Genomic DNA, 11,532 nt, shown 5'->3' with positions numbered 1-11,532 from the left:
AGGTGGTTGACAAAGGACGCGCTTTTGGCAGCTGGCATCGGACATTGACACAATGGCAATCAAGTCCCGGGGGCGCGGCATGGTAGCCAGGTATGGCAGATGCCTTGCTGCAACAGGCCAGTCACCATGACGAAGTACCGGACGGGAGATTCAATGGGCTGTGTCGGTTCCTTGAGTTGACAAGACCATGGGGAAACAGAATTCGACGAGGGAAATTGGCAGCATTAGGGTCGACCCGAATCGTCACGGCACAAGATTGCACCTCGCCGTTTTCTGGCTGAGCTTGAGAGAGAGTACGGAGTACATGGATGCTACGAGACAGCGCCTCCCGAAGGCTCCCCTGTTCAGATGCCATCCCCTCAAGAACACACATTAACAAATTATTACCAACCAGCATCTACCCTGACATGGGGCAGCCCCCCTCTACTCCAACATCCAGACGGGTCGTCGTACCTACAGTGCTGTGATCCCATAGCTCTTCAGGTGTTGCTCTCGCTCACACGTCGCAGGGAAACCCTTCCTCACGGCTACCAGTAACCACGCGCGCGCGCGCACACACACATACCCAGATAGAAAGAGAATCACCTTTCCATCTGCCACCAACGGGGAACAGGCATAGACACCAGTGCACCACCATCGAGACCGGACTCGAGCCAACGGGCTACAGACATGTCGACCGAGATTGTGACACCCATCTCCGCACCAAGAATCGCCGCTGTAACCCCGCAAATTTCTCCACCTTTCTGCTTCTAGCACATCTTAGTCTCCCAGGATCTCTTGGTCACGATGTGCGTGATGGCAGCGGTCTTGTCAGCATTGGGAAGGACGCCGCCATCGCCGGCTCTTGGGCGGCGGGCCTTGGGTACTCGCTCGGTACGCCAGCGCGACTTGGGATTCGACATTGACCTTGGTCCATTTTGGTTGCTTTTGGGGGTGGGCGGGCTTTGTTGGAGAAAAAATCGCCAAAACGCCTGGCTGAACGAGCCTCTTTGCCCATTTGCCTCTTGAAGGTTCTCGCCGTCTCGGATTCTGCCTCCTTTCTTTCAATGGTATTTGAGCCGGCTCTTACCCGACATCTTACTTGACTCGCACGAGTGCTCCTTCGACTCCTCTTCTCCCACCTTTCTCCGCCCTCTCCAAATCCCCCATATCTCGCCGTTCTGCTCCAGTCTCCAGAAGCACCACCTACATTCCCCATCCCCCACGCCCTAAGAGAACGGACCAACAATACGCATTCGTCTTCACCTCAGCACATCGGCCCCCGGCCCCTGGCCCTCCAAGCTTGCGGCCCCGTCGAAAAAGGGCGAGAACAGAACCCAGAAAGAGAGAAAAGCTTTCCTCGTTAAAGCCCGTTTACCCTCGGCACCAGACCGACAAATCGATTCTTAAGCAGAAGGCAAGGAGTATTAGGCTGGAACAGAGTCAAAGGGCGGAAAAAGAGACGAGGGAAATACCCACTACACAGACTTGGTCGACTTCCTCCAGTCCCCACGAGCTTCTCGATTCTACCTTATTCACCCCTCCATCCCATAAGGCACCACCAGCAAAACCAGCACCACCTTGCGCCCGCTGACCCCGACCGTCACCTATTACTGCGGGACCCTACCCGACATCGTGAAAGCCTGTCTTCGTTCGTCTTCTAGGCCAAGTAGCCTCGGTCCACACACTCTTACCGCAGGCCTTCTCCCTTCTCTCCGTGCGTGATGTAGGTGTAGGGCAACTTCGTCCATATACCACATCTTTTGAGAGAAACACAACTCCGGCAACCTTGAAAACCGCCATGCCTGTGCGCGCCACAGGTTCCAGCTCTTGAGCATCATGTTACTGTATACTAAACTCGCCCCGCCAAAGGCTCCCAAGAGACGATCCAGATCAGGTGAGTTAATACCCAAACGCTCTGCTGTTTGCCTCCGCTTTGTTCCCTCCCGCCCCCAGCCAAGTGGTCCTCGTTTGGGCCAATTCACTGCCCCGAATGCGCTTCGCTATTGCCGCTCGAATGGCTTCGTGATGCTGCCCCAGATCTCGCACCCTTTTATTCCGTCATGACACACTTGCCTTTACTGGTCATATTTTGAGCCGATCTCTGACATGAACTCATTTGCTTCATGCAGGATGTACTTATTGGTGAGTCAACCCCAGCCAGCCCCTCCCTCCTCACTGTTTTGATCCGAGCTCCTTACTGACTTCGTTGAACAGCAAAGAAAAGGTACGAGCCTTCTCATTCGGAGAACCGATTGTCCTGGGATCGCGGCAGCAACCCCTCCAAATCACCTATCAAACAATTCTAACTGTGATTTTCTCGCCTGCAGAAGAAGAAATGCGACGAATCCCGCCCGCAGTGCTCTCGATGCGCCGAGCGTGGCCAGGAATGCTCTTACGAACCTGTCAAGCCTCGACAGCGCAAGAAGCGTGATTCCATTGCCGGTTTCGGTTCCGACACAGCCTCTCTCACGAGCGGAAGCGCCCTCATCCGACGATATTCAGCACCCGATGCTACCATTAGACGTTGGAAGGAGGAGGCTCTTGACGACGAAGACGATGGAGCGGTGGAGGAGGCCATTCTAGAGGAACCGGAAGACAGTGCCGACCCGCTGGCCTACGACTTCAAGAAGATGTTTGGTCTGCATCACGACAAGGACGACGCTCCGCTGATCTCTCCGGTAGACTCTGTCGCTTTCAATCTTTCATTGGAAGATGCAGACGAGGAGATTGTTCGCCGTCGCTCTGTGCAGCAGGATGCCATTCAAAATCTTGCAGTTACACGAGCTCAGCGCCACCCGGACCTGGCCATGATAGCACCTGTCCCAGTGGCGTCGCCGCGTCTCGAGTTCCTGTTCCCGACGTTCTCCGAGTTCTCGGAACGGCCGAACCGTCGAGCGTTAGTCGATCACTTTACCAACGTCATGTCACACCTCATAGTGCTGCGAGAGACGGAAGCCGGGAATCCGTTCCAGCAACTTGTGCTGCCGCTGTGCCACAGGAGCAAGACCGTCACAAACGCTATCTATGCGCTCGCGAGTGCGCATTTGGAGAACAGAGGCTGCGGTCACACGGAAGAAAAGGCGGTCTATTTCCACAACCAAGCCATCCAAGGCCTGGCTCGGTTGATTGAACTCGGTGGGGAAGCAAATAAGAACGAGCTTTTGGCCACGATCATGTTGCTTGTCTATTATGAAGTAGTAAGTTTTCTTGCTTCCAACGCCTTCAACGACTTTTCAACTAACTGATCGATAGCTCGTGCAACAAGGCCGGTCCAATATTGTTGATGGTCATCTAAAAGGTGCCATTGCAATTATGAGCGGCAGCAGTGACAACACCGACCCGACCACCGCTTTTCTCGAACGCGTAAGTTTCCTGCATCCCGGTCCGTGTGATGTTTGGCTGACCCTTTTGCCAGGCGTTCCGTTTCTACGATGTTATTGCTGCGCTTTCCTTTGGCACAGCTCCCCTCTCCACCGCACCAGCGACAGGATGCCTCATCCCTTTCCCACCGATTGACTCCCCTACCACTTCGCCTCTCAACTCTGTCGATACGTTGCTTGGCTTCTCTACAACGCTTTGGCCTATTATCCACCGCCTCTCGAACCTTCTCGCCCTCAAAACCGAGCTCCAGACAGCGATTACCAACGGTCAGCTCACAAAGGTCGCGGTCCTGCGCTCCGAATTCGAGACCACTTCGGACGCAATTGAGCATGCCCTCAAGCAGTGGCAACCCAGCTTTCCTCCGGGTTTCTCACCAGACACGATGGACGACCTGAGCTCAGATGAGCCTGATATTGTTTCTGAGCGCGCACGCCTGCATTCGATTCTCAACAATGCCCTCGCTTACCGCCACTCTGCGTTTGTTTATCTCTACCGCAGCATCTACGGATACCCGAGACAGCATCATCTTGTTCAGCACCATACGCATGCGGCACTTAGCCATTGTGCTGCAACAGTCAATCACGCCGGACCCATGGCGGCTCTTTTGTGGCCACTGTTTGTGGCAGCATGCGAAGCCATCAGCCCGAGCGACCGACAACTAGCCCGGCAGGCTTTTGTGGCTGTTGAACGCCGGCAGGGCATGACGAACATTCAGCGTGCGTGGACAATTGCGCAAGAGGTCTGGAGGCGAGCAGACATGATTGACGACCATGCCGCGTATGAGGATCATGCCATTGGAATGTCCACACCTGGCCAACGGCTCGGTAAAGGAGCCGACTTGTGGAGACGTGTTAGCGAGGACATGGGCGTCACGATTGTCTTTGGGTAGAGGGACGCAGCATGTCGTCTCTTTGGATACGGACTTGTCCATCATCACCGCCCACCGTATATAGTATGGAGTCATCGATGAGATTGAACGTAATGAGCAAAGGCAGGCAAATCAGGGAGGTGTGGTTTACACAAAAAAAAATCTTTTACGGGGGCGGGGGTTAACGGTAATATGGCGGTGGTTTCGGCGCTACCGGTTCTTTTGAGGTCGCACATGAGAAGGCAGTATTTCAAAGGGGGCCAGCCAGAGCTGCAGGTGTGTTTGCGGGACAAGGAGTTTATCTGAGATTTTACGATATCATCATCTTGTAGTAGGCGTTAGTTAATCCAAGTTACTCTTCATTATCTGACCTATCTTGTATGAGGCAACTAGGACCGTGACGGTGGGCTGCTGGCCAGGCTTTGTGTCCCAGATTGAGCCGAACGCCCAAGGTGAGGAGTTACCGCCCAGTCTCTGGGTTCCAATAGTACCGTCACTGGTGGCACCAGCCCGCGCGGGCTTCCCGTGGTTCCCGAGGGCGCAAGTGGGCTGACGCGGGCCTCGGGGATCTGGGGTAAAGCGGGTCACTTTTGATGTGGTGTGGACAAGCCGACCAGGAGGGTAGAAAAGGGGAGGGGAGGGGAGGGGAATACCGGCATGAGTCTGAGTAAGTCTGGTTGGATATTTGGTGTACTCCGTAGGTGAGACGAAATCGCCCGGACTTTCACTTTCTGATGCATGGTCAGATGGGAATACCACACCAAGGGTTCTTGAGGTTCGTTGGAGGTTTGTGTGGATTGGATGAGTGAGGCTGGTGTTGTTGTGAGAGGCACAGAGGGTACGGCAAATGGGGGAGAAGAGGCAGATGGTTCTATGAGTGCGTTTGGGTACCGGTGGTATGGACTTGGCGACATCAGAGACGTGAGGGGAGTTGGGTTCTTCAAACATAGGGATTCTGATAAGTGATCTAAGCAAGTGCCGACGCATTGGATGCTTTCAGCGTGAGGCGGGGGGAAAGTCTCCAAACTCGCGGTGGAAGTAACTGCCTGAAGCGATATACTCCGACATGAAAGCCTCTCTCTCTCTCTCTCTCTCTCGGCACCTTCTTTTCAACGGGGTAGTCAGATTTAATTCCCTTGGCCGATATGTCCGGCTTTCACAAGCGGTGAGATCCGTGGACGGCAGCTTGAGAGAGAGAGAGAGGGGAGTGAGTTTGGACGATGGCGTATGTGAGTGGATGGCCATTTTGGTCAGTTATCAACTTCACTGGTGAAGCCTGAGTTGGTAATCTTTCGGACCAAATCGCACGAGGCTGTGCCCAAGCATGCGAGATTCCCTGGATGAATTACGGATACAAGTGATAAGTGTTGAACTGGGCTTGGCCCGTGTCTTGTCGAGATTCGGCCCATGGCAATGTGCTCACTTATACCTTTTCTGCCCAGCGGCCACGCTTCTTCGGAGAGAACAGCCCCTCACTTTTTACCAAGCGAAGTATCAAGAATGGCGCAGACGTGATTACGGAGTACATGGATGCAAGGACGGACCCGAAGACGCGGAGACTGGTGAGATGATTGATGATCATCTCATGCGGATGCCGACTTGACGGATGACGGGACCCAGTTTTTCGTGCTTTCCATTGCTTCGGAATTGCTGTGTGCGGGAAGGTGCAGTTGTCTGTGATCACAACACAATTTGAGAAGGCAGGAAGGAACCTTCCATTCTCATGTCTGGAGAGCTCTTTCCTCCGTGGATTGAACACTTGTCACAATAAGGATGGAAGGAGCATACCTTAGGCAATTCAGAATAAGGTACCCCAGGACGGAATTCTCCTATAATTAAATTGTTCTGTCATCTCACAATATGCAACGGATGGAAGCATTAATTGAACGGTTTCCCTCCGCTTTTCTCCCTCGACCCGACAGGACCCCCCTCCCTGGTCGACGCTGCATCCTGCGTCTCCCACCACTCACCACCCATCCATCCATCCCACCTTCACCCCCGATCGTTTTTCCCCGTCTTCCCCGAACACCAACAGTCCATCATCCAGCCATCCACCAGTCCAGTCCACCGCACGATCGCTCTCCCGACATCCCGTCCAAAGAAGGACGAACCACAACCACACAACCTGTCCTGCGCCGCCCTCCGATGCCAATCTAAGACAAGACGAGACAAGTTCTAACGACGCCGAGCGTCCACGCCTATGCCTACGCCTACGCCTACGCCATACTCCCACTTGATACTCCGTACCCATCAACATCATCGTCGTCGTCTGCGCCTCTCCCGACCGCCTTCATCCCCCTAGTGCCCCCAACATCCCCCCTCCCCTCATTCTTCCTCGCTCGTCTTCGTCACCCCCTTCCTCGGTTGCCTTCCCTCCTCATCTGCCGCATTGCCCAGTCACCATTCACCACCACTCACCAAGCCAGCCCGTCCAAGGTTGCTGATCTTTTTCTGCCCATCTGCTTTCTTTCCCCCTCCCATCCCATCCTATCCCATCATCTCATCCCCCCTTTCTTGGTGGTCTAATTAGTGCAGGTAACCCGTCCGTTGCCACCTCTAACTACTTTCTTTTTGTCCCCCTCCTCGGGACGGGATGAAACGGCCATGTTTCTACGTTGCACGACTACGGCCCTCAAGACATCTCCATTTCTTCCATGAGACTTCCGGCCGCCATGTCCCACCTCCATCCAACACACAATTGACTTCCGTCGCCCGATCCCTCAGCTGAAGCTTGAGCCCTACCCGCCTGGATCTGGAGCTACAGCACCGCGTCTCCACCGGAACCCCTTTACATCCTGCACAACCCAAGCTTTCCCCCAAGCACGCCGCACCTATCTAATACCTAGCACTTTGCCCCGGAAGCTACACCCCGGTTTAAGCAACCCGCTACAAACTTCCGTCGCCCCTCAGAGCCGGGAGACACCTGCCATCTCCACCCAGGCCTGACCTGACTTGGAGGCCCGACGTGGATCACTCCCCGCTGCTCTGCTGCTGCTGCGCCCGCTGCCGTTCTGTCGCTACGCAGTAAAGTCCTTTACTGTGGTCTGGTCCCCTTCTGACCCTTTCAGCCATTCTCCGCCCACTGCAGCGCAGCATCATGCTGCGTCGCTATTGAGAGGTTCCTTCACCTTGCGCGCCATGACCTCCATCGTCAACGGAGCGACCCCCGCGCCCAAGCAGATCCGCTTCGTCACAAACCAAGGCCATCCGCCATCAAAAAGACGCAGGATCAACGCCGCGTGAGTTTTCCTCCTTTGCTGCTCCTCTGCTAGTCGTTGCGGCTGGTGCTGTTTTCCTAGCACAGTTACTGCATGTCTGCCCATGAATCGTTTTTTGTATGCAGAAGCTAACCTGACTCGGCCCTCGACAGATGCCTGACCTGTCGCAAACGAAAGACGAGATGCGCCGGCGAGCGCCCCAGCTGCTCAACTTGCGCCAAGAACGGACACACCTGCTTGGGGTATAATGAAGTGATTGAGAAGAAATCTTCAAGTGGCGCCATCGCCACCCGGGATCCCCACCATGACGAGGACGACGACATAGAGGAAGACGAGGAGGACGACGAACATATCCGGGAAGAAGAAGGGGGAAACCCCGACAAGAGGAAGCATGGAAAGAACACCGCTACCGGCCGGCGCCCCTCTGGATTCAAATCGGAAGGCGAACAACCTCCCAAGAACGTTGTCGACACCAATGCGGGCCACTCGCCGACCTTCCTGCGACGTTCGTCAGAACATAGCTCTCGTGACCAAGACCAGAGCTCTCGACCTCGACGACCCTCACATCCTCGCGCAACATCCTTCTCCGACGATGCACGCAGTACACAGAGCCGCTCTCCTGTGTCGCATCATACAGAGCGTCACAGGGTGCCCTACTTCCGCTACTTTGGCCCGACAGCCATCGTTCCCGGCTACAAGCAGATGGTGGTGTCCGTACGGGACCGCAGGCGAAGCACTGGCGGCTCTGCCGGGGCTACATCACCAAGCTCAGGTTCCAGTGTAGTTCAATCTATGGGAATGGCTCTGTCAGGTATACCTCAGCATGAAGAGGTCGCTGTTGCCGACGAGGACCTACCAGTTTACGATCCCAACGACCCTGCGCCAGTCCATCCCCTAGTTCTACACCTAGTCAAAACCTTCTTCTTGCATTTGGGCTGCAACTATCCCTTCTTGAAGGAGGGTAACTTCACCCGCATGGTCAAGGAGAAGCGTGTTGAGCCTATTCTTGTCGACGCTGTGTGCGCGTTGGCTGCCCGTTTCTCCGACTTGCCACAACTCGGGCATAGCAAAGACGAAGAGGCGTCTCATGCCGAACAAGGCCAGTTTTACGCCCACAGAGCAAAGGCTGCCACTGTTGATACTTTCCCCTGTCCGTCTGTAGGCGCTGTTCAGGCGCTTTTGATGATGGCGTACGAAGGTTTCGGGGCAGATCAAGACAGTGCTCTGTGGATGTACTTGGGTCTGGCCATCCGCATGGCCGTTGACTTGGGCTTGCAGAAGATGGTCGGCGTCATATACCAAGGTGAAAGAGACCCCTGGTACACTCGCCACGGAGACCAAGCAAGCAGTGATGTGGGAGCAACCGACGGTCCACAAGAGGACGACAACGGACTCACCCGCGAAGAGCAGCTCGAGGTTGAGCAAGAACGTACCGACACGTTCTGGGCTGTTTTCGTTCTTGACAGAGTAATATCTTCTGGAACAGGCAGGCCTGTGACAATTCGTGATGACGACTTTGAATTGGCTCTGCCAGTATCAACTCTTGACCCGGCATCGGGTTGGCCAGCCCCTTTCCCTGTCTTCATCCAGATCATCCATCTTTACGGCCGTGTATCCGACGTTTTGAACAATATTCGCAACGCAAATGATCTTACCTCCGAGAAATGGGCAAAGCTTTCGCGGATGGAGCATGAGCTGACGAAGCTCTACCAAAAGCAAGATCCCCGGCTACACTTCAGCGTCTCCAATTTCAAGACGTACTTGAAGTTGGGACAGGGCACAAACTTCATTCTTCTTCACTTCTGGTTCCATGCGCTCATCATTATACTGCATCAACCTACTCTACTGACCCCCTTTGGCTCGTTAAGGAGCACACATCAGCTTCTACCTAACAGTCGCGAGCTTTCCATGTCTAGCGCCAAGACGATTGCCGATATTCTCGCCTTTGCAGAACTCATCGACCCCAAGAGCTTCATAGGAAACCCGTTTACATCCCAGCCAATGTACATTGCTGCATGCGCTTTCTTAATGGAGTCTATCGCGAACGCCTCGAACCCCACGTCGCGAGAAACATCTCCGCCAAACGAGCCCAAAACGGAGGGTCAGAGACAAAAGTCATCCTCGCATGAGCAAAGAATGTCTACTAAGCACTCTCTCCTCGCGTCGGCTGCCAACCAAAATTACTCTCGTTGCTACAAGAGCCTCCAGCAACTGCATAAGTATTGGGGCGGAGTCAAATACATCCTCACAGCGCTCGACCAGAAGTCCAAGGGGATATGGGACTGTGAGACGTACACCAACGAGGAGTACGAGAGCGCCCGACTGCCTCGCCGAGGCTCAATCGGCGGGCGTTTCCCACATCCATCGACGCCCAATATGCCGCCAATAGCTTGGTCCCTCACGGGCACGACAAACTCACCAAACTCGAGCCTAACGCTCATGTACCAGAACATGCATGCCAATCAGTCTGGCCATCACGGCTCCGTGCAGCCTCAACAATCCAACAATCCCGCATCTGCGCCTACACCACCTGGGAACATGATATATGACCCAATCCGCCAGAGCTTGCCCGAGACGGCTCCCCATTCCATCTTTGCTACTGCATATCCCCAACCAGTTATTTCTGCCATGCGACAGACGTCACGTTCTCACCATACGCAACGCTTGTCGACATCATCCATGAGCCCGCGTAATCAAGGAAGAGGCCATTTGCAGTTTGAAGGCATCCAGGAAGAGCAAAATTCACCTCCAACACGCCATGCCGGGCCAATGCTAGCTGCAACTTCGCACACTCAGCAACCGACGTCTTTCACACCTTCGTCACACAACTCGGCAGGATATGACCACTCCATGATGCCGTCGGTCTCGCCATCTGGCAATATGCACGATGCGGTATCGCAACAGCATCATAGCGGGCAGCACATTGCTTTCGATCCTACGTACGCCAACGCAACGTACTCCTATCTTGGCCAAGGCATGGGTCCCATCACGGATGTCATCACCTTTGAGAATCCGATTGATATTGGAGCATTGGGGTTGCCAAACGAGATGATGCCACCATGGTTGGAATATCTGCCTGGAGATGTTTTGGGTCTATTCGAAAATAACAATATGGATCCAGGCTCATAGGTATTCACTATCTTGTTGATATAGCCGGAATTACCATCATCTACGGCTATGTTGCATCTTTTTGCCGTTCCACAGAACTGGACCGTCATTTTACATATACCCTCAGAAGTACGATCAATCGGCATACTACGAGCCGGGGCTTGCTTTGGCGATAAAAATCTAGGTGTTGGAATGGGAACGAAAAGAATTATCGGCGGGCAATGTTTTGCAATATATCGAGTCATTTGATGATAACGGTCTGAGATGTGGTATAGCATTTTGGCCGCGTAGTATTCAGCGGTGCTAACATGTATTTTTGGCGCTGTATTATTTTATCCCGAGTTTGTATTTTTTATGAAGTCAGGATTTTCCGGCGTATTTTCTTTTTTTTCAGCATTGTCTCTGGGACACCATTGGTATCGGGAATCAAAATTCATGATATTGACACGGGAGCACTGTTGAAACTTCAGTTCAACTGCCTTGATAGACGTCTCGAGCTGACTTCCATAGTTGTTCACGAATGCCTCACGTTTGTCGGTAGTCGGCAGTTTACCCGGAGGCATCGGAGCAGCGGAGTCGGAAGATGCTTGGCGGCTGGGTGCAGCCGGAGAGCTTCCCGAGCTTACCTCATCCGCTAGAAGGGCAGGTGAGAGGATGGCGAATGTTGAGTCATGATGGAGGGCGGCTCTGACGCAGATGTCGAAATCTACACCAAGCCGGGCATCACAACGCTGTTTCAGGGACGTAAGATGTACGGAACAAGACTTGGGCTCTGGTGGCCTCGATGTGCGCCGTCAAGAGTGCAATGGATGGAATTGCTAATGACCAAGAACATCAAGGTTGAAGATTAGGTAATTATCACAGACTGTATCCAACGGCGATAGCTACGCAGTCAGGTAGCGGGAGGTATCCGTATCTCTAGACTCTAGATGGCCCATCCTGGACAGCTCTGACGACACTGACGGGCAAACACAT

General features: G+C 53.9%; 2 protein-coding genes across 2 annotated transcripts; both read left to right on the top strand.

The window, feature by feature from the left end:
- The first annotated feature begins 364 nt into the window (after nt 1-364).
- Nucleotides 365-4,583, top strand: HER10_EVM0010664 (uncharacterized protein). The gene is made up of 6 exons (XM_035480117.1): nt 365-1,876; nt 2,112-2,124; nt 2,197-2,206; nt 2,310-3,179; nt 3,235-3,345; nt 3,398-4,583. Exons 1-6 carry the CDS (start codon nt 1,819-1,821, stop codon nt 4,250-4,252), a joined length of 1,917 nt encoding a protein of 638 aa, XP_035330018.1. The 5' UTR covers nt 365-1,818; the 3' UTR covers nt 4,253-4,583.
- A 1,606-nt stretch (nt 4,584-6,189) lies between these two features.
- Nucleotides 6,190-11,348, top strand: HER10_EVM0008034 (uncharacterized protein). The gene is made up of 2 exons (XM_035477571.1): nt 6,190-7,470; nt 7,602-11,348. Exons 1-2 carry the CDS (start codon nt 7,370-7,372, stop codon nt 10,576-10,578), a joined length of 3,078 nt encoding a protein of 1,025 aa, XP_035329683.1. The 5' UTR covers nt 6,190-7,369; the 3' UTR covers nt 10,579-11,348.
- The last annotated feature ends 184 nt before the right edge of the window (nt 11,349-11,532 follow it).

The sequence above is a fragment of the Colletotrichum scovillei genome (assembly GCF_011075155.1).
Source record: "Colletotrichum scovillei strain TJNH1 chromosome Unknown Contig00009, whole genome shotgun sequence".
Classification (NCBI taxonomy): domain Eukaryota; kingdom Fungi; phylum Ascomycota; class Sordariomycetes; order Glomerellales; family Glomerellaceae; genus Colletotrichum; species Colletotrichum scovillei.
The sequence above is the reverse complement of the archived record's forward strand: the minus strand, read 5'-3'. Positions and strand labels throughout refer to the sequence as shown.